Genomic DNA, 23,257 nt, shown 5'->3' with positions numbered 1-23,257 from the left:
ATAACTGAGCCGTACCAAAAACCGGTGAGTCGGTTAAATAATTTTCTGTAAACTGATAATAGCGGGTCAGTTATGGTTAATAAGGTTTTCCATACTCGCCTAAACCAAAACGAACCAGTTACATGTATTTCTTTTTAATATTATTGTATATATTTTTTAATGCTATGTGCTTTACTAATACATTCAAATGTGATCGCAATCTATTCTAGAGATGTTCAAAACGGTTTGGGACTAGGAACCGGAACCGGTTCCTAACCGGTTCCTATATTCAAAACCCCATTTTAAACCGGTTCCAGGCTCGAACCGGTTAGGGAACCAAACCGGTTCTCCCACCCTCGGACCACTAACCTATCTAACCGGTTCTTACCGGTTCCTAAACCGGTTCCTGTACTGTAACCGGTTCCAACCGGTTACAGTGTAAAATTTTTTTTTTTTTTTTTCGTTTTTCGTTTGCGATTTGGATTCTAAACTACGATTCGTATTTGTATAACATGAAAAATAAAAAAACAATTAACATAAAATTCATTTTATTTACTTTAAGAAGTTCAAAAAAAAAGGTTGCATGTTTTAAAATCTTCAAAAACAAACTAACAAAACATTAAACTTATAAATATAAAGTTGTGACATATTATTTCTAGAAAAGCCTTCTTGTTCGTCGTAATTATTGAGCGGCGACTTCTTCCTCGGAATTACTTGTAGAAATGCCTTCTTGTTCGTCGTGCACTCGAACATCAAGTGGTGTTTCATCTTCGAGAGTGGTTACGTGTTGAATACGATCGATTGAGTCCAAGTGATCCTTTAAGCAAATGCACATCTCCACCGACTCCGAATTTAGTCTTGTTCTTCTCACCGATATTACCCTGCCACTAAGAGAAAAAGCGGATTCCGAAGCTACCGTAGAAGCTTGGACGGTTAGTAAATCACGGGCCATGGTGGCAAGAATCGGAAACTCGGTTTCCTTTACCTTCCACCAAGCCAAAACATCAAAAGTGCCATATTCCTCTTCGGATAAACCGGTAGAGTAATCATTTGCACTATACCTTCCTAGTTCGCTTGAAGGGGTGTTACCCCTTTGTTTTTTAGTCGTTACGTTGCGAACGGTGTTCATAAGGCTAATCATGGGATCTCGTACTCTAGTAGCACTTGAACTTGATGAAGACCCCCCCGGCATAGGCATGTGTATGTTTGACCCACATTTTTTTAAATAAAAGTCATACATAAATTTAAAATTCAAGTTAAAATAATTTTTTGCCTCTGTTGAAAAGTTTGGGTCAACTTCATGCATATCTAAGGCTGAAAAAATTTCGTCTATCACACATTCAATCCCCGTAAAATTTAACATTGGGTTTAAAGCGGCGGCGCAAGTAAAAACCGGTGGCAATTCAAGAAAGTATTTTTTTAATTTAAACTTCATTGGTAATATGATGTTTGAAAACATTGGACTTTTATTTTCAAATTCTTTAAGATTGTTAACCATTAAAAATAACTCCGAAAGAACCAAGGGACTTGTCGGATAATACATTCCCGATAGTTTCGTAGTTGATGTTTTAAAAACTTCAAGAAAAGTCGATAAGTCATTGATAATTTCCCATTTCTCATTTGAAAAGGGGATTACCAAATCATTCTCGGCAAGACTAGAATGAAACATTTGTAAAGTTTCTCTTTGTTCCAAAGCACTTTGAAACATTATGCAAGTGGAATTCCATCGATGAGGTACATCCCAATTAGCTCCCAAAGCTTTTCTTCCCGTATCTTTACAAAATTTTCTATATTCCATTTGTCTTTTTTTACTTTTCTTAAAAACTTCATGTATCATTAGTCTAAAATCGTTTATAACCGATGTAACCTCATCCGAAGCAAGTCCGTCTTGCACGATTAAATTAATGATATGTGCAACACACCTTGAGTGAAAAAATACACCATTGCAAATCGGCGTATATTTTAATTTTAATTTATCAACCGCCGATGTATTATTCGACGCGTTATCAAATGCCATTGAAAATATTTTATTTTCTAGTTTATAAGTTTTTATAACATAATCTAAAATTTCAAACAAATTATCTCCCGTATGTGGATACTCAAAGAGTTCGAAAGCAGTGGTGCGTTTCATCATTTCCCACGATGACGGGTCTACCCAATGAGCGGTGACACAAAGATAAGATTCGGGTAGACCATGTGGAGCCGACCAAACATCACTAGTTAAGTTTATTCCCGTATTTATATTTTCAAAATATGCAATTAGTACCTCTTTGGCCTTCTTCCACAATTTTAAACAATAACGTTTAAGAGTATGACGACTTACGTGAGTGTATTGTGGTTGAAGCGTATCTCGAATCATGGCGGTTAAGCGAGGGTTGTCGAAGTGGCTAAACGGCAAAGCTTCTTGAATCACAAACTTCGCCATACGATCTTGAACTCGATCAATTTGGTATGTAAATATTCCACCTTCACTATCCATTTGCGTTTGTTGCGAATCGACGTTCTTTTTCAACGCCTTGCAATACGGTTTTTCGATGTGTTTCTTCAAATTTGAATTCGAAAGTGGGTTTAAATAAACCCCACAAAACTTGCACCGAGCCTTCAATGAATGGTTACTCAATTCAACCAAATCCCAATTGCACCAAATCTCTTGATTACGATTATGAGGTACAATACGAACGAAACTTGGTTCGGCGTTGGAACCTTGACCAACCGATGATTGTGAGGCAGCCATAACAACAAATATGAATATAGAAGAAGAGAAAACAAGAGATTAGAGAACTCAAAACGTTGTAATAGCGTTTTTTTGTATTTTTTTGCGTTCGGGTTTGCGTTTTGAGTGTTGTGATGAACCCATGACACCAAATACCTATTTATACTAGTAGTGGGGTGCTTGGGGGAGCCAAAAAACGGCTATTTTTGAACCCAACGGTAAAAAAACGGCCTAAAAAACGATTTCCAACGGCTATACTCGATCCAACGGTTAGAACCGGTTAGGAACCGGTTCCGGTTCCTACCCGCCCCCACTCAGAAATGCAAGAACCGGTCACGGATCATCGGGTTGAATCAGATAGGGTCCGGTTCCTACAAAAAACGGGTAGGAACCGGTTCGGTTCCGGTTCGGGTCCACCGGTTCGGTTCCAGGAACCGGTTTATTTGATCATCTCTAATCTATTCCATGGTAACAAAGTTTAAAGCTGAAACTCTCAACCCCAATAATAATCAATTATAATGTTGAGCTATTATTAGTTAAACCCAACTTCAAAGTTAATCGACCCACTATAACCTCTACGACTGTCATAATCGATTGTTTATGGTTATGGTTATCGTTATTTATTCACCGATATCCCGGTTGTGATTTTGGGTAAAAATCGACCCATGCACACCCCTACTCCACATGATAAAGGTGTAAACCTGTTAGATGAGAGTTTTTTGGTTCATTCGAGATAAGAAGTAAATCTAATGTACTTTAAGAGTGAGTATGATTTCAAATAGATGTAGCATTTACGGTTGAAAAAAATGTTTTGGTTTAAAAAACACAATCTGAATATTGCAAATGATATAGAGATGGATTATTGCTTGAAAGGTTTTGAAACCTGATTTACTGGTGTTTTCTTTTTAATAATATTTTGGGTGAGTAACGCCGTGGGTGTTCAAATCAATATAAACAGTTGACGTTTCGTCTCAAACAAACTCACCGGGAGTATGAGGGGAAGTTTCAAAAGCTATTGAAAAAAAGCAAATGACGTGGCGGCGGTTGATATTATTAATTGATTATACGCGTAGAGCAAGCAACTAGATCCTCCTCCTGTCCTGACTCGAGATCAAAACCTTGGTTTCTCATTTTCCTAACGTAAAGATAAATATTAGATGGCGAACGACAACGAACCAGCGAAGCTACTATTACCTTACCTTCAACGAGCCGATGAATTGCAAAAGCACGAGCCTCTTGTCGCCTACTACTGTACGCATCTCTCACTTTTACACTAAAACCCTAATATTATTATTATTATTATTATTCTCACAACTTATTTTGATGATGATGATTTCAGGTCGGTTTTATGCGATGGAACGGGGTTTGAAGATTCCGCAGAGTGAACGGACGAAAACCACAAGCTCTATACTCGTTTCTCTTATGAAACAGCTTGAAAAGGTTTTATTACTTATTGAAATCTGATTATTTTGGTGTTTTGATTTTGATTTCAGTGATTTTTATGGATTGTAGATGGTTATGTTGATGATTTACCTCATGTTCTTATCTAGGGTTGGATTTTGGGAATTTTTATATTAACAGCTTTATAAAATGATTATTGCTTTTTGAAAATAGGAGGAAATGAATTGCTTCGGTGGTTTCTAGGAGAGAGATAACTCTGTTTTGGTTTCTAGGTGATTCGCTATTTGAGATGGCGGATGCTAGCTTTGTTGCGGACTATGTCAGGGATTGTCTGCTGAGTTGGACAATTTACGTGTGTTTCGCTGATTATTCAAACGGAGGAACCACTAAAGTAATAATTAGATTGTACAATTCACATCCCGTTGAGCGTCTTACCTGACTTTGCTCTGTACATGAGGTGGATCCTGTGCGTTTCATAGTGGTTCCTCATTTTGAAATCACGGAACACAAAAGGAATTGTCCAACTCAGCAGAAAAACACTGACACAGTTTGCAACGATGTTAAGGTCTGCCATTTAAAATGGTGGATCGCCAAGAAACCAAAACATTTTCATCATGTTGCATTTCTTGGCAGTAGCTACTGATTACTTTTTGTATTTTTGTAATAACAGAAAGTAATGATTTGTGTAGGAATTAGGGGCAGTTTTGTTTTCTTTGTGTAGAAAATATTTTGTTATGTGGTCATCATTTAGGTTGCTTGTTTGACTACAGGATAAGAAGTCGCTGCAGTTAGGGCCCGATGACCATCTATATCTGGAAGGGTTTGCATCAAATGTCTTTGCAAAGGCTGATAAGCAAGACCGAGCTGGGAGAGCTGATCTGTATGATAAGTTTTACCTCTTATGATATAGCTATTTTAACATTGGTTTTGCTAGAGAGTTAAATGTTTTATTGTGCTTAAAAAGGCTTCCAAATTCATATGCCAATGTTTTCAAGTGCTTAATGAATATTTTTTTTTATCTAAACTTGTCACAGCAATACCGCAAAGACGTTTTATGCTGCCAGCATTTTCTTTGAAATACTTAACCAGTTCGGTGAACTTCAGCCTGATGTGAGTCCAACTTCCACAAATAATCTGATTGCTTTTATACCTTTTTTTTGTTTATTTCCATTGCCACTTTTATTTTCTTTCTTTTTCTTAATAGGTAAACTTAGAACTTAATAGATGAACAAAAGAAATTTTGATTGATTATAACTGGTTTTTTTTCCTAATAGCTTGAGCAGAAACAGAAGTATGCAGCATGGAAAGCAGCAGATATAAGAAAAGCCATAAAAGAAGGAAGGAAGCCTGTGCCCGGCCCCCCTGGGGGTGATAAGGATCTCTCTGACACATCAAGCAATGGATATGTAAGATATTATTAAATAGATTTTTAAGTTACTGTTGAATAAAAAGCGGGTCAACCTGACGTTGGCATTTTGGATCTTGACAGGACCTGGAACCTAGCAGGAGTGAGCCACCACCAACCACCAAAACCGCACCAGAATCACAACAATCACCCCAGTTTTACGACAGAAATGACTCCCAGCGGTTCACAACTAGTCTTCCATCACCGCCACGTGATATGCCACCTCCACCATCATCAAACATCCAACCACCACCACCTTCAAGTTTTCAACCACCTACTTCAAGTTTTCAGCCACCGTCTTCAACCTTCTCGCAGCCACCACCACCACCGCCACCAACTTATTCTTTCGATGAATACCCATCCAATAACTTTCAGCAGCATCCTTCTCAGAGTTATCACCATCCATCATCTTATCCGCAAGAACCTCAACATCACATTTCCCAAAACTACCCTTCTCAAGATCCTCCTTTAACATATCCAAATTTCCAATCTTACCCTAGCTTTTCCGAAACTACTCTTCCAGCCGCACCAGCTCATTATCCGTCATCTTATTATCAAGGCTCTGAACAATCCTATTCTCCTTCCGCTACTAGACCAACAGATTATCCATCTTCAGCTCAGTACAAGCCAAATGTGACAAATGGGTCCAGTCCATTTCCAGAACCTGCACCTGCACCTGCACCTGCACCGTCCTCTGCACAGTTGTATCAGTATGACAGTAATTACCAACCTCCCCCTGAGAAGATCGCGGAGGCGCACAAGGCTGCAAGGTTTGCTGTTGGAGCATTGGCGTTTGATGATGTTTTTGTTGCTGTAGATTACCTTAAAAAATCTCTTGAATTGCTTACTAATCCATCTTAAAGTGTTTTAAGTTGCTGCTGGATCTGTTAAAACTTGCATGTCAATTATCAACCTTTTGTTTTGGCAGTTTTATTCTGGTTTTGCAAAGGCTGTTGGATATATTCATATGCTTTCTATAAATGTTTTTTTTGTTGTAATATAACATATTCGACTGAAAATGGCATTTTATAATTTGAGATCTTCACAATGTAAATAATTTAGATTTGAGGATGCCAGCTGGCAGATGACTACAACTATATCTATGTTTCTGCTAAAAAAACACAGCTGCAATTTTTTGCATCACATTTGCAATTTGTTGTGTTGGTGCATAAACTTTACAACCTACAAATTTCAAAGATACAAAATGGGTGAAGTAGTCAAGCACCTTGTTTAGTTGGCAGTTTAGGAGAATGTAAACATGAGTTAAATGACTCATTCGAGAGTTGCTTAAGGTTGACTTGCTAAAAGTTTGAATCAAATCGAGTTTAAACGAGCTTGACCTGAGCCTCTATTGAAGTCCGTTTATTAAATGGGTTTGAGCTCAAGACATCACTTATCGATTACCGCTACGTTTAAAGTTCACACCTTATGAATCTTGGACTATGCTGATGATGTGGATGAGTAGCTCGACTTTGCAAAGAATGGAATAGATGAAGGATGACCCCAACAAGATTTATAATCACGAAGTTGTCCAAAATCCTTAAATTTTTGATTTTTTTATAAGTTCAAGAATATCCTTTGTTTTTTCTCAAAACCTTGTGAATAAATTTATCTATTGTAAATAAGATAATGATAACAATAGTAATATGTCACTATATATTGTTAAGAAATTAAGCTTGTAGATTTAAATCAAACAAAACAAACCACCAAAATTATAGAAGACGGAGATGGACGAAACTGAAAATACCGGCGATTAATCACCTGGATGCATGAACAACCTAGACGATCAGAAGGGTTGAATCCAAGAAGTGAAATGTCGATCGGAAAGGTTGAATCGGAGAGAGGGGGGATGACTTTCAAAGGGGTAGCTTCGTCACTTCGTGGAGCCAGAGGAGAGGCATAACACATGTTCCACAAAATTTGGGCATACAACATATGCAAATTACAACAAAATATTGTTTTACAGACAAGAAAAAATGAACATTGAATGAATAGTAGATTATGTGAGTGGACACTTTAAGGAAAACTTGTTTCCTTGGTTTTGAATATACATAATAATTCTATTTCTATCATCACGTATACTCCTATTTAATTTCCAAACTTTTATAAAATACTAAATTTATAACTTGCGTTAGTTTTTATAAAAACAAACAAAAAAAAAACATTCATATATGTCATATACAAAGTGAAACGACATCGTTCCAATTCAATGACACAAACCGAATTACATTATACATATCTCTAGTCATCAGATTAAATAATTAAATTATTAAAGTGAAAGTAAATGCAGACGAGGACGATTAGAAAAAACAATTTCGTCGGTTAACGGTGACGCCGTGTGTCTCATACTTCAATTCAATCATCATCTCTCTATATATAATATTAGTATTATTATTTTTAATAATCAGCTCCAATTTTGATCCATCAATCAATCTGTATAACTGTGTTCCGTTGAGGTAATACTTTTAGGTTTTCGTTTATTTCGCGCTTTATTATTATTATTATTATTATTATTATTATTATTATTATTATTATTATTATTATTATTATTATATGTATGCTTGCATCAATTGATCAACGATTTAGTTTATCGTGAATCATGTATATGCATGTTATGTTAAACGATGATGACCTAATTTCCGAGAATTTGGAATTCTATATCGATTCTAGCTAGATCTTCGTATAAGTGTATTGTTAGAATGACCTAATTTCATAGACACTGATGATTTTTGGAGTTTTATTTACACTTGTAATTAGGTAACCTTTGAATTTATTTGCGTAACTTGTTTGTGTACAACTGTTATAGTAAGATCTTCGTATCGATAATATTATGATACATAAGAGTGATGCTAATTCTGCTGTGATTCTAACGGTGTTAGGAATTTAGTTTGCAGTTGTAATTAGCCAAGCTTTGATTCTGTTATAGTGAGATCCTATCTATAATATTATGTTACATAAGAGTGATGTAGATGACCTAGTTTCATAGAGACTGATGACTTTTCTGCGATTTTAACGGTGTTGGGAGTTTAATTTGCAGCAAAGCAATAGTTATAGTAAGATCTTTGGAATTCAATTTGCAGTTGTAATTAGGTAGGCTTGAGTGTACATAACTTGGTTGTAGACTTATAGTGTGATTATGATTTTTGTTACATGCTATGAGTAGACTGTATGATTATTTGTATTGTTATGTATAATAAGAATGATGTAGATGACCCAATTTCATAGACTTTTTCTGCGATTCTGATGGTACTGTGAGTTTACAGGAAGATCGAGATTTGTGTTACATGCTATGAAGCTACGGAGTAGACTATGGTTATTGTATTATTATGTTCCATAAGATGACCTAATTTTATAGAAACTGATGCTTTGAATGTAATTTGCAGTTGTAATTAGGTAGGCTCTGAATTTACATAACTTGTTTGTGTACAACATTTATAGTAAGATTGTGATTTGTGTTCCATGCTATGAATGGGGTAGACTGTTTGATTATTGTTGTTGATTGATGTGTTAGGGTTTTTGTTGCTTCTGTTTCAGATAAATGGCTTCTTCCTCGGATCCATGGGCGAGGGAATATAGTGAAGCGTCTAAGCTTGCTGATGATATCACCAACATGATATCAGAGAGGAGTTCCTTTGGGACGGGGCCAGAAGCACAGCGTCATTCATCTGCTATCAGAAGAAAGATTACGATATTGGGAACCAGGCTTGATAGCTTACAGTCTCTTCTGACAAAGCTTCCTGCTAAACAACCCTTGTAAGTATGTTGGTCTGTTTGTCTATAGTAGTAAGAGAATCTCAAACTGAGTCCTGCAGATATCTGTGCCTATAGTTGTAACATCGCAGCAAATCGTTTGTACACTCGTTAGTTAGCTCTGTGATGTGCTTCTCTCACACTCTCCTTAGTGAATTTTGTTCTTATCGTGGTTGTTATTATGCACTTGTGATACATGTTTGTCCAGTGAAGCATAGAGTATGCTGAAAACACATTGAGAGCATGGAAATATTGTTTGTCACAAAGATTCTTATTTTTTGTGAAAATATTATTACATCTAGTCAATATCTCTATTTTCATAGGTGCATACATGGTTATGTGGATACCTACATAAGTAAGTCAGTTTCATTAATGTCTGGCACTTTGGCATATTAATGATATGCATACACTTCACTAACAGGCTACATCATAAGTTTTGTTTTCTCACTCAGTTCAGTTACTTATTATTGCTTTGTCTTTCAAACTATATTGAAGATGTTACAAAATTATCTAAATATTGGTAAATTTGTTTTCATTTTTGCAGAACGGAGAAAGAAATGAATCGACGCAGAGATATGCTTACAAATTTGAGAACAAAAGCAACACAAATGGCCTCCACTTTGAACATGTCAAACTTTGCTAATAGGGACAGCTTGCTTGGGCCAGATATCAAGCCCGCTGATGCCATGACCAGAATATCTGGTTTGGACAACTCTGGAGTTGTTGGGCTTCAGAGACAAATTATGAGAGGCAAGCTTTTTGAATAGTCACAACCTTTTTAAAATATATTTATAAGAAAATCATTGCATTTGGAACAACACTATTTTCTTCACAAGTTTTATAGTAATCAATCGTGCTATTTTGATATTCCCATTATAGAACAAGATGAAGGGCTAGAGAAACTGGAGGAAACAGTGATAAGTACCAAACATATTGCTTTGGCAGTCAATGAGGAACTTACCCTGCACACTAGACTTATTGTATGGCATTTTTCTTATTATAAGTCATAAATAACCATGCATCAATGAAAGTGATCCCGTAGTTGTGTTTATTTTCTCTTTTCTGGTATGCAGGATGACCTGGATGAACATGTAGAAGTTACAGATTCCCGACTCAAGGTTACATTTACTATAATACGCTTTTACAAATTGTGAAATATTTTAATTGTTACAAGTTATGAGACATGTTTGACAATTGTATTTTTGTTGACTTTTGGGAAACAGAGAGTGCAGAAGAATTTGGCTATTCTGAACAAACGAGCCAAGGGTGGTTGCTCCTGCTTTTGCATGCTCCTGTCGGTGATTGGGATCGTTGTCCTAGTTGTGGCACTTTGGTTGATCATAAAATACTTGTGATGTGAAGCGTATCTATCTATGTTTTGTGTGAAAAAATGGCTTCTTTGTACTGGTGATTTGAGTGCTTTGCTTGTGTTGTGTAGTGATTCGTGTTCTGTTCAAATTAACAGTTGTTGAGTGCATATATGTCGGTTTCTTGAAAGTTATTGGTTTAATATCTCTGGTGTGTTTGTGTTTATTTGACTTGCTAAACGATTGTCGTTTTGGTTGTTGATTGTGAGATTCAAGTTGCTAAATTTCTTGACGTAATTCTTTGCAACTTTATGTACATGAATCAAATGAACCAATAGACAATTCTAGAGATGGCGAACATTTCATTTAAGTTTGTAAATTACATATCTTTTGACGATGTATGGTTAAGACAATGTGCTTGCAATAAGTGTACATTTCTTGACATTCCATTAAGGCATTAACCGGGAGTTGGGTTAACCCTCTAACAAGTTCAAAACAGGGCAAAACCTCTGCTCTTGATTATTAGTGGGATTGCACGGCTAGTTCTAACGGATCCACGGACAGGGATGACGAGCATATGCTAAGTAAACAAGTAACTGATAAAAAGAGTCGATTTATTGTCTTATTGAAATAGCCATTGAAAACTGAGCCAGAAAGCCACTGGTTAAACAAACACAAACCAAATATACTCCAAAAGGCTTACATACAAATCTCACTGGTACTTATAAATAATAACCATATTCACCAATTTCCTCTTTTAACTTCCTCCAGAAATCACAAATGCTCAGGCTGCTATAGGAGATCTCATTCTCCTTCACTCAATATTGGAACAATGAGTGGATTCATTTGTGCAAGATAAACAATCGCCCACCTGCAGCAACCCGCAAATCATTTGAGTCCATTTGGATATTAAAACTTCAACTGATTACATCCGATTCTTTGCATTTATAATTGTTACTGTTATCACTTGTTTTATGGTTTGATGCATGCACTAATTTTTATAAGAATTACGTTCAAGGGGCATTGGGCAAAGGATGTATTGGACTGATTTAAGAGTAGGGACTTTTTAACTTTTCAACTGGGGGTCACAAAAAAGGTTTCTTTACATTTTCGTTTAAACTACTCAATCTAGGGGTTCAAACCACAAGAAAATGACAGCACTATATAGTATACACCCTTAATTTATATTTCGTAATCTGAATTGTCAATAGGCTCAACCACTTCTTGTTCTGCCCTTGAAGCCTTGCTTTTAGACATTCATTTACAAAAAAAAAAGGAAAAAAAAAGAAAAGAAATATAAATCCAATCAAACAGGACTATGGTTTACCTAGACTACCATGAGGGTACCTAAAACTGAATGGAAAGGGGAAACTACTAGTTTTGTAAGGTATGAGTATTTTATGAAAATTTTCCTAATTATTTAATAACTCAACATTGAGTTGGTATTTAGCTTGGTAACAAATTGCCACCTTCCATACTTCATAGATGGTCAATCTATGAGAAAATGCTGTTTAAAGGTCTCATGTATTAACATATTGATGCTCTAAATTAACAATAACTTTCAAAATTTCATAAGAAACTTAAATAAATAATAAAGGAGACAAACTTACATCATCCAACAACATACAGTTGCAGTAATAACCAGCGTAAGGTGGAACCTGCACGATATATATAAATGTTAGCGATGAATATCCAAAACAGAGTCAAAGTCAAGAGCTAAAATAGTGGGCGAGTTTCCAATTATTTAGTATATATAGGCCTAGGGACATATATTTTTATTTGTCTTGTTTATTTTGATTATATTATCAAGTGTTCATGTATCGGAGATTAGCCCCTCTTGAATCAGGCCAATCTTTACTTTTGCGTTAAAATCAAGCTTTCGTTTTCTGGTATCTATCATAATGGTTCACATAAGTTATGACATGAACATGAGGCACACATCACAAGTCAATATATATTATGACAAAAGCAAGCCTCACGCATTCATGTGTAGCATGTTTATGTGTTGGAATATAACTCCAACCTTTTCAACTGAATCATTTTCTATCATAATGGTTCTCATTTTCTATTTTCATGTCATATATTATATAGTTTTTATTTATTAGTAGTTTTAATTCTATTATGGGCTATTACTAATTATATTAATGTTGAACTTTAATTTCCTCTTATATTCCCTCAGACAAATGTTTTTAGAGCCGAGGGTCTCTCTGGAAGCCACCTCTCTATCCCATTTGGTTAGAGGTACGGTGTGCCTACATCCCACCCTCCCCAGACCCTACTTATAGCTTGCTATTGGTGGGATCCCACTGGGTATGATTGATTGATTGATATTTAAAGGGAACTGCTCTTTTCGTCCCTGTGGCTTGACCAAATCTGTGGGTTTAGTCCATTAGTTTAAAATTTGCTACTTTCATTCTCGTGGGTTGTTTTCACTTGCACTCAAGCCCGACCTCACTAAACCTATTAACTTTGGTCTTTAAAGCCATCAGCGTGCCACTCATGTGAGGGCATTTTTATCCTCAAGTTAAAAGGGGATTCAGAATTGGGGAGAAAAAAAGGATAAAGATGCCCCTCACGTTGATGGCCTTAACGAACAAATTTAACAGGGTTAGTAGGGTCGGGCTTGACTACATGTGAAAACATACTACAAGAACGAAAATACAATAATATAAAACTAACAGACTAAAACCGCATATTTGGTCAAACCATAGAGACGAAAACAACATATACCTCCATTATTTATTTAATGATAACCAAAGTCATCATATCCACATGCAGGAGCAATTAGTTGAATGCTAGGTGGAGTATGACCTCTTTTCACAAGATATTCAATGCATAATTCTAATCAATCATAGTGATCTAATTCTAATCAATGCAAAGCAATTACAAGCACAAATCGCAATATAAATAAAGAGAGTAATATAAAATAAAAGAGAAGGAAAGGAAAGGAAAGTAAATACAGATTAGCAGAAGGGCCTTTGTTGCAGCAGATTCTGGCGCAAAGGCATGATATCAGTCCGATCGCTATGAATATCAGTGTCGTAATTATAAAACCCATCGCCTCAATTCAACTCCTATATTATATTAACGATCTATTCCAATTACAACATATAACATTTGCAAAAGATAATTTGTAATAGAAATTTATGTAAAAGAGATATAATAACAAATTACCAGGTGATGATGCTCTTCGTCCGATCTATCTATCGGCCTGATTGATTATATGATCCAATTATTATTTATTTCCGACTTATTTTTCTTTTTAAAACACTGCTGACGTCATTCAGTTGTAGCTTGTTGGGCTCAAAAACACTTCAATTGGATCTTTATTTGAGAGAATGAGAGATAAGATCAGAGTTGGTCTTAATTATCTCCTAAGCATCACATAGGAATGTTTATTATAAATATAAAAAAAAAAAAAAGAAAATCAATAATAGGTTCAGAACTTGAAGAACCGTAAAATACATGTTTTTTGGATGTGACATCTTTAATCATTTTGATTTTGATTTTAACGCACTATGTACACGTGTATTATGTGGTTCTCATAGTTTTCAACGTATTATTGGTTGTAAAATGAATGTGTGTCCCAACATTTGTATTGATAGCAACAAAGTGGATAAGGTTTTTAAGGGAAGATAATAAAATAAGTAGATAAAAAGAGTAACGTGGTAGTTCTTGCAAAATTGCCAACAAAGTATTAAAACTAAATATATATTTAATATTTAAAAATTTGATTAAACATATATGCGTAATTAACAAGGTTTAAAGAAGATATATGAAATTCTCTTGGAATAAATCAATATAAAACATCAAAAGTCTGTATTAAGTTTCTTTTGAACGACCAACTTTTATCAATATTCAAAATTCAAAAGAAAACTAGCAAGCTACGTACACCAAATCATCAATCATAGATGCACAATTATCCAGAAAGTGAACATACACCATTCCTTGCATTTTAGGTCCACCATAAAAGTGGTTTATGCAACATTAATCTGTAATAGTTTTCCTTTTTTGTTGTTGTATTAGTGTTAACCTTTGTTTTAAGTTTATCCGTTAAAATAACGATTTTATGTGTCATCACAAGAATTATAAAAACAGTAAGAAATAATAGTTGTCCAATATCCAAGGTTTCCCAACTTTTTAATCTTAACGGTTACAACATAAACCGTTAAAAAGTAATTTGAAAAACTAACGAAATTACACGGCCAGGCATGGTAAAATAAACATCTTCATCAATAAAACATGAATGCAGAAACATTAAAACAATAGTTAAAAGATTAGCATAAAAAAACAGGATGCTATAGTCATATATAATTTAAATTTTATAAAATATGCATGTAACTAAAACAAAATATCAAAACTACTTAATGTTTTGATGCGAATTTGCAATGTTAATATGAAACATGTAATTGACAAAATATAGCCTGTGAAGTATTAAGTAAACTAGTAAATGAGATTTTATAAGGGAAAAGAACAAATTTTGAAAATTTATACCAATCACTAATCATGTTCAACTGGTTTGACTCTAACCGCCTGCCTAAATGAAGATGATTCAAGAGTACTCAACCGAACTGGCAATGTAGATGGTTCCTAAGCGCAGGAAATCGGACCCTGTATTTTTCGTATAATATCTAATTTTTTTCCTTTCCATGTCCTTCTATCCAAAGTTTGTACAAACCAAAACATACTATTACAAGGAAGTGTCATCCTGTCCTGTCACCGATGTAGCCGTATCCACAGTTTCAGACGCCACATCGTCGATTGACAAGTTGGAGATCTCGGGACCCGCTTGGCTATCATCATCCTCGTTAATGGAAGCTTCCGGAGATCCTTCAGGAGTATCAGCAATCGATGAAGGAGATGATTCGGCCTCATCCTTAGACTGCTGCAGGCTCCAATACATAAGGCTGGCTGTAAGCATAAGTATCATCTTTTGGTTCACCTGTAAATTAAACACATGTTTCAACTCGCCATGTCAGATTGTATGCACATAATGCTAAGACTTGTAACAAGCCCAAATTACCTCCATGATGTCTTCCGGTAACAAGAAGATTGAGCACCCAAGCTTTCGGGCAACACTGATTATGTAAGTTGCATTCAGCTTCTTTTCATCATCTATCAACAACCAACAAAAAACAAGATCATGGATTGTTAAATCCTAGATTTTTCTAAAACCTGTTCTTGATCGAGTCTGAAACGAACCAGGTTAATTATTTGATTTATAAAGGGATAAAATTGTGAAATAATAACAAAGTTTCAATATTAATACTTTTACTATAAAAACCACTCAAGTTTTCATTATTGTTCCATTGTTATGAAATCTTTCATAATTGTTTTCATTATTGTTCCATTGTTATAAATTTTTTCATAATTGTTTATATTGAATGATTTAACACGAAACTTGGTTATTATTTAGCGACTTTTTTTTCTTCAGAATTACCTCCTACTTTAGGTTAAACTTGAAATAAATGATCACTAAACAGTAACCAACTTTCATATATGTTCCATTTGGGCCACTTAAGTAAAAAAAATACCACAAAAACTTCACAACGATATTGAAACTTGAGGTTTTTATAATTTATTAAAAAAATTAGTGACTTTTTACAAGGTGCCAAACAAATCCATTATTATGATTATGTTTACACAAGCTTGAAGAGTTGAAGTTATGAGGAAGCATATTACCACTTTTACCCTTGGTAACAAGGTTCCAGTTGACAACTCTAGGCTCAATTGCACTCAAAAGCTGAAGGAAGAATAATCCACTAGAAAGGCTCTTATCCTGCACACATAATACAAGAAAGAGTCCAAACATCATTAATGCACAACAAAATGACCAATGATGAAAAACAAATAACACAACATTGTATCCAACCTTAAAACTCTCCATCTTAGATGTTCTGCCTGTTATCTTCACTTTTTTGTTTGCCCATTTCAAAATATCTGCATCGGTTATCTCCTTTCCTTGCGATCGCGATCTTAAGTTTTTTAAAAGTTGAAGCATATGAAATCTCATCAATTGCCACAAGAAAGCTGACAAAAAGGTAAATTATGGATGAGTTCTATCACAAGATTATTACTTGCCATGTAAATTAAAATGGGTTATATTTTATCTTGTACGGGTCAAAATTACTAGTCAAAAAAAGTTGAAAGTCTCACAGAGTCTACTTTTGTCGGATACACAATACTAAATCCTTCTATTCAAAAGATTCGATTTTTTATTGTAATGATATTGTTTGTTATATTTTTAATTAGCATGGAAAGTATTTATAATCTAACACAACCCATTCTGTTTCAACCTGGGCTAAAAATGATTTGTTATCCCACAAGACCCTCTCATGTGGCCAGCTAAAATGTAAATACAATAACTTGAAAACAGTGTTACCGAGTATGAGTTTCTTGTTCCCTTGAACGAAATCATTTCCCGCCAAATTCACAACTGAAAACTTCAACTGCTTTCCTAATTTAATAACTTGATTGCAATTCTCAACTTTTCTAAATGGCATCTTAATAGGAGGTTTTGTTGCTTGTTTCCAGTTAACTGAACCTGGAGAAACCTTATCAAGAACTTCTAGAAGTACCCATCTGTATAACAAGATACAATCTTTATAGCCTAAAAACAATAGCAAAGCCTGACACATATGATTTTAGTAATAAAATATGTACCCATTTCTGACATCCTCAAAAAGATTGTTGACATAAGAAGAAATCCCAAGACTGTTGATCCAGAGCCTGAAACACCTTTCTTCTCTTGACATTTGTGCATCATCTGTCATCATCTCAGCAAAAGAGATATTTTTGCTATCAGCAGATAGACCATTTCTGCAACACGTTTTCAACCCGATAATCATAATCATATAAGGTTTTACAGGAGATGGTGTTTGGATGAGGTTTTGCGCCTATATAATCACTTACAAAGCGCATCTCCAAACACCCTATAAAATATATAACAAATTAAGCTAAGTGACCTTTGGTGGAATATTTGTGCAAGAAATGCAAGATTTAGATTTGCTGAGCCTTCAACAATGTCCTTTGGAGTTAGGTATCTTTTGCAGTCCATTTTTTCAGCATGTGAAAGTACCAAATCGGCCCTTTCAACAGGATCCTTGGCATCAAGAGTAGCTGGGCTCCCATGTTCTGGTGCAAGAACATTAAGCAGGTATGCATAAGCTTCACCATCCTACATAATGTAACAAATGACATTTTCTAGTCATGAAAATACTATAACAATATGTTGGAAGCTTGAAGAATATAAAGAACTTACCTTAAGATCAGATGAGAAGTTTGTTACAGGTTTCTTGTAGCCTGCTTTTTTAAGATGAAAGTTCATCCATTTTAGTAAGAGCTTTTCGGGTGATAGTCCCATGATCTCCTCAACATCCTTCAAATTGATATATAGCAACATCCCGTGTACATAAATAATCAAATGTAAATGATAAAAGGTTATAGAAAAAAGATAATAACAAGAAAAAGTACACTGTTGTCCTCCACTAGTTCCAGTAGTTGTGGTGTCTTTCTAAGGTTTAGATCAGCCAGAAGTTGTATCTGGAAGTGTTGCAATTTTAAGAAGCAAGAGTTGAGATTTTAAGAAATTATAAATGTTCAAAAACGATAAAAAGAACATATAATTTCCACCTTTATGATTTGGGAAATTAGACCAAGTACCAGATGAGGCTGCAAAACAGAAGTGGCAAATATAAGATTACGAAAACCTAAAAAATCAAATTTCAGTATAACTTTAAACAATATATCTTACTCTTCCTTCAACCAGATCCTGAGTGCCAATATTGACAACTGTACATCCAATAGCTGTAGCAGAATTAAGGCAAAGTGTGTGGTTTTCATTTCTTTCCCACGGATTAAGTACTCTCTTTGTGTTGATAGCCCGTTCGTCTATTGTATTTGGCACAGCAACATTGATAAGTTTACTGCATTATACCATAATAATACATTAGAAAACCACCACAACCACAAACTAGAGGTTTTTGTAGAGCTGGTGATTTCAAACCATTTACTTAAGAATGGTTGATCTGGATTACGTTTTATTTCAAACGGGTCACAACTCAAACATAAATCTAAAAGGGAAACAAGTCAAACAAGCCAAAGTTGACTAAAATGTATAATCAATGGATGCGGGTAAGGGTGTAAACAAGCCGAGCCTAAAACAGAGGGAAGCAAGATTATTTTTCCGCTCTTTCGGGCTCTATTTTTTTTGGCTTTTATACATTTATAATATTTTTATATATATTTTCGTTATAACTTTTAGATATAGCATAATATATATTATTCAGCTATTTTTATCTTAAATTTATATACAATAATTATTATGTTTATAATATATATTTAGTATGATAAATAAAAATTTATTATTAATAGGCTCGTTTAGGCTGCGAACCAGCTCGATAAGGTGAAGCTCGGGCTCGTTAATAAACAAGATTATTTATTAAGCTCGGGCTCGTTTAATCTTGGCTCAATTAGAGCTTTTTGCGAGCCAATCTCGAGTACCTCACGAGTGGCTTGGCTCGTTTACACCTCTAGTTTTAAGCAACCAACTTATTTACCCTACAAAAACAGAAATTTGACTAAATATTGTTACATTTTTTTACGATATATCCTTTAGAAGAACATTTTTTAAAGAGTTGTTCTTTTTGTGCACCCCTTTGGTTGAAAACATTGGATCCAATACATAGTAGAGCATGATAGAGCAGACCATGCTTAAATACCATAGAAGAACTCCATCTCTTGCAAGTTCAAACAACTCATTAGTAGCAGGATCAATAGGAAGAAACTGCTTCATAAACGGATCATCTCTAAGATAACTATTAATGTGAGCAACATAAGATTTCTTTTCTGATTCATCAATGGTGTGAAGCAGTGTTGTGGTTGTTGCATTTAGAAACGAAGTCGGGCTCTTAGAATCACCAGATTTTGTTGCAGCTAGTGATTCTAGAGTCAAATAAGCCTGCACATGACATGAAAGTAATAAATTACCCTAACGAATTCATATAAACTTTAGTTAATAGATATTAGACATGATTAAACAAGTAACTCATTACCTTTAGGAACCCTTCAAAATCGACTTCATTACTTGTATCAAAACCAGATGCACATAATATCTCCTTTATTTCATCTTCTTTAAATGTCCCATTGAAAGGCTTTAGCTTCACAAGCAAGGCCGGTAAGTCTCCAATAATAACTTGCACATTTTGATTCTTTAGTGCTATAAACTATAAACACAAAAACAAAAGGATCATCAAACAAATAATCACATAATCAGTTAAATGCCTAAATGGTTGATCAAAGTTCAATTGTTCCGAATATTTTAAAGTGATTATGATTCTGATATTATGACTATTTGGGGATTATAATAATTCGATTTGAAGAAGTTTGTAACAAACTTTTGTAAGAAATCTCATTGCCTATCTTGGTTTTAATAAACTCTTACTAGATTTTTACTATTAAAGTAATGCAGTCACAATAATCAGTTCTAAATGTGCATCCAAACGGCCCTCAAGTCTTACGAAAGCTGGCTCCTTGAAATCTTGTTATTTTGACCATAAAAAATCACTTTCACCCATACCTTGAGAATAAGGATAGCTCAGTGCAATTATAACACCAACCTCCTACATGTTCCCCAAAATATTGATATTTGGGCCAAATAGTCAAAACAGTTTAATTTGGTGCTGATGTGGCCAATGGCGCCATCGGCAAGCACCGCCACCCTCATATTGGGGCCAACATCGGTGAAAATTGTGAGGAAATATTCACCGAGAAAAATCCCATCACCCACCAATGTAATTTACTTTTTGATATATAATTATAAATATTATTATTTTATTTGAAAATGGAGGGAAGCAAATTGGGGAGTATTTCCATGATATTGTGGAGGAGTGTGATGTGGCGCTGACGTGGCACAACGGGGAAATTGGTGAACTAGGGATTACATCCCTTAGCCTAAGCGATAAATTTCAATCTAAAAGCTCATCCAAACAGCCCTTAATCATCAACCACTATCACAAAACATAACAACAATGTAATGAACAACAAAATAACACCAATCACCTTTGATTTGAGACTACGAAGCTGAACTTGAGTAAACTGGCTTTGAAGCCAATGATCAGACACAATAACTCCTTCAAACCTAGACATCACTTTCTTCCCTAAATTTCACAATCACAGCAGCAACAGCCAATCAGATTCAACTAATTTATTCCTACCACAAATTAATCAATTAATTATAATCAGAGTCAAACTAACTCGTCAAATCAATATAATAATAATAATAACAACCTAAAGAGATAATAATCAAACATGAGTAATAAAATGATAAATTAGTGAAAGAAGTAAACGTGCAAAAACAAAATACATTAGTCGGTTAGTAGTCAAACACCGTACACAAGTTCGATTAACAATTCAACACGAATTAGTTTCAATTGTTCAACAGGAAATAAATTGAAGCAGAAAACAATACAAACCTGCTACAACAACTGTTTAATTGAAGTGAATTAAACTTTGAAGAGTGAATTACAGGTTTACGTGAATCGATTATATGCAAAGTTAAAAAGAATTGTGTTGAAAATATAATAATAATAATAACAATAATAATAATATGATGGAAGGTGAGTTTTGTACCAGTGTTAGCTAGCATGAACAAGGCATGGAGGGAGAAGAGGACGCCAGTTATTGTGTGGGCGCCTATTTTTATTTATATTATTATTAAATTAAATGTTGTTAATAATATTTATTATGTGAATTGAATTGAATGTAGGTTGGTTGTCTCTACTCGCGCGTGGATGGGAGATCAGTACACGCGTCTCATTCGGTGAATGGTTAATATCCGACTCAGCACTTGTCTAGGGGGATGACCTCACACACACATTTTTGGATATTATTATTGTCTGGGTTTTGAGTGAAATAAAAACTTGTAATTGAATTATGATAACTATTGAATAAAATTTGTTATACTTGATTTCGTATATGGTTAAGTAATTTAAGTTTTATGGTTACCAAAGGTATCAAGAAATTGAATGAAAGTTTTACCTTTACTAATAAGCTCATGGATCGGTGATTTTCATAAAAACATATGATTTAGTAGTAAATTTTAAGATTGGATGAGTTGTGATGAAATTAAGTTCAAGGTTCAACAAGATTATTAAACAAAAGGTTTGTGGATGCTATGCAGTATGGGATGGACAAGGAGGTGAAGGACGGAGGCTTGGGGAATTGTAAGTATCCTGACAAAAATTGTCATAAAAGGTCTACATTCACGCCAGGCCCGGCCCATGAAGAGGGCAGGGAGGGCTCAAGACCCAGGCCCACTCCTATATGAGGCCCATAGATTTTTGTATGTTTATGTATTTATGCTATTTATATAAGTAACTTCAGCCATTAATAAAACTGGGTATCTGGTTTGATGGCTATATGTGAGTTTCTTACGTTTGGAAAATTCTTGTTGCCTGAGTTCCAAACCCATTGTAAGCATTCGTAAGCTTTTATCTTTATTAAGAGTAGCTTTTTTATTAGTTACTCTTTATCTTTGTGTGTGTTGTTCAATCATGTTATTCCTATGTTTTCTTTAAAGTATGTTTTAAAAAAATACGATAATTTAAGGAAATTATTTTGTAGGTTTACTTCCCGTGCTCATAATGAACATGTCTAATACCGATCGAACTCATGTTAACTCCTCGCCACAACGTTGGTGTTCTTTTATTTATTTTCTATTTCTAAATATGTTGATTTGACAAAATTAGTTTTTGGGTTTAGTTTGGGTACCATAACAAGCGTGGCCGATAACACCAAATCCGCGTCAACTCGCCGCTGCAACACCTATATTTTACCGTTCGAATAAACGTTGTTATTAATATGTTATGTTTTCGTATCATATTATATTTTTTGAGTTTGTATTTTAGGGCCTTTTAGTTTTTATGTCCCGGACCCTTCTTATTTTTTTTATTCTCGGAGACGGCCCTGATCCACGTGATAACCTTTAAGAGCCATATGATGTGTTTGAGCATTTATGACCAATTTAAATTGTAGATAGAAAAAACAAAAGCTTGAAAGAAAAATTCAAAAGCTTAAAAAATGAATTCTATCTCTAAAAAACTAGAGCAAATATTTGATAGTCAGCTAGAGACAGAGCCTTGGGGGGGGGGGGGGGGGAGTTTATTGGTGAGGTTTGTGGGTGGGTTTGTCCCTCCAAACTTGAGGACGAACGGGAAAGTGAGACCATTCTCTCTCTCTCTCTCTCTCACGCACACACACGTATACATGTTATATATACAACATTAATATTTTTTAAAATGAGATTTGTAGAGATTTTATGTTGTGAAAAGAAAAGTGAGTTTTTAAAAAAGTTGGAATATGATGTGACGGTTTGTTTAAGTGTGACAATATGGTTGTTTGTGGAAAGGGTGGTGATCAGTTGCTCACTTAAGACCCCCCAATCATAGTTGGTCAAACGTCATTCCATCACTTGATCACTTGAGACCTAGTTTTCACAGTGAGTAGTGATCACTTGAATCCAATATTTTTGTTTAAGTTAAATATAAAATCAAATTAAATAAATAACTTTTCATCAACTTAATACTACAATAAAGATTAAAAAAAAACTTAAAACATAAAATTAACGAAAATAAAAACAACCTTTGGCATATACGATTATTTTCTTTGTAGTCGAACCTTTTTTTCTTGAACCTTTCATTTGTA

General features: G+C 34.7%; 4 protein-coding genes across 5 annotated transcripts; 2 read left to right on the top strand and 2 right to left on the bottom strand.

Moving 5' to 3' along the window:
* The first annotated feature begins 3,807 nt into the window (after positions 1 to 3,807).
* On the top strand, positions 3,808 to 6,573 carry LOC143621487 (protein HOMOLOG OF MAMMALIAN LYST-INTERACTING PROTEIN 5-like). Its single transcript, XM_077092899.1, has 6 exons — positions 3,808 to 3,943; positions 4,032 to 4,132; positions 4,864 to 4,973; positions 5,128 to 5,203; positions 5,368 to 5,499; positions 5,583 to 6,573. Exons 1-6 carry the CDS (start codon positions 3,850 to 3,852, stop codon positions 6,357 to 6,359), a joined length of 1,290 nt encoding a protein of 429 aa, XP_076949014.1. The 5' UTR covers positions 3,808 to 3,849; the 3' UTR covers positions 6,360 to 6,573.
* A 1,369-nt stretch (positions 6,574 to 7,942) lies between these two features.
* Positions 7,943 to 10,852, top strand: LOC143621539 (syntaxin-52-like). The gene is made up of 6 exons (XM_077092942.1): positions 7,943 to 7,954; positions 9,033 to 9,251; positions 9,793 to 9,998; positions 10,128 to 10,228; positions 10,322 to 10,366; positions 10,472 to 10,852. Exons 2-6 carry the CDS (start codon positions 9,037 to 9,039, stop codon positions 10,601 to 10,603), a joined length of 699 nt encoding a protein of 232 aa, XP_076949057.1. The 5' UTR covers positions 7,943 to 7,954; positions 9,033 to 9,036; the 3' UTR covers positions 10,604 to 10,852.
* Positions 10,853 to 11,154: 302 nt separating this feature from the next.
* LOC143621486 (V-type proton ATPase subunit e1) lies at positions 11,155 to 13,620 on the bottom strand. Its single transcript, XM_077092898.1, has 3 exons — positions 13,516 to 13,620; positions 12,166 to 12,213; positions 11,155 to 11,426 (listed from the first exon to the last, which is right to left on the bottom strand). Exons 1-3 carry the CDS (start codon positions 13,611 to 13,613, stop codon positions 11,360 to 11,362), a joined length of 213 nt encoding a protein of 70 aa, XP_076949013.1. The 5' UTR covers positions 13,614 to 13,620; the 3' UTR covers positions 11,155 to 11,359.
* Positions 13,621 to 14,936: 1,316 nt separating this feature from the next.
* Positions 14,937 to 21,359, bottom strand: LOC143621538 (fimbrin-1-like). Of its 2 annotated transcripts, none has more exons than XM_077092941.1 (15): positions 21,185 to 21,359; positions 20,615 to 20,765; positions 19,609 to 19,779; positions 19,276 to 19,514; positions 18,309 to 18,480; positions 18,188 to 18,226; positions 18,029 to 18,097; positions 17,817 to 17,933; positions 17,521 to 17,732; positions 17,219 to 17,374; positions 16,938 to 17,137; positions 16,428 to 16,585; positions 16,238 to 16,334; positions 15,579 to 15,670; positions 14,937 to 15,497 (listed from the first exon to the last, which is right to left on the bottom strand). In XM_077092941.1, exons 2-15 carry the CDS (start codon positions 20,699 to 20,701, stop codon positions 15,246 to 15,248), a joined length of 2,061 nt encoding a protein of 686 aa, XP_076949056.1. In that variant the 5' UTR covers positions 20,702 to 20,765; positions 21,185 to 21,359; the 3' UTR covers positions 14,937 to 15,245. The 2 variants fall into 2 exon arrangements, with proteins under 2 accessions (XP_076949056.1, XP_076949055.1); XM_077092940.1 differs by lacking the exon at positions 21,185 to 21,359 and adding an exon at positions 21,028 to 21,091.
* Between the last annotated feature and the right edge of the window lie 1,898 nt (positions 21,360 to 23,257).

Source organism: Bidens hawaiensis, unplaced genomic scaffold (genome assembly GCF_021521415.1).
Source record: "Bidens hawaiensis isolate Kalapana, Puna unplaced genomic scaffold, B.hawaiensis_p1.1 tig00002866_1, whole genome shotgun sequence".
In the NCBI taxonomy this organism is placed as follows: domain Eukaryota; kingdom Viridiplantae; phylum Streptophyta; class Magnoliopsida; order Asterales; family Asteraceae; genus Bidens; species Bidens hawaiensis.
The sequence above is the reverse complement of the archived record's forward strand: the minus strand, read 5'-3'. Positions and strand labels throughout refer to the sequence as shown.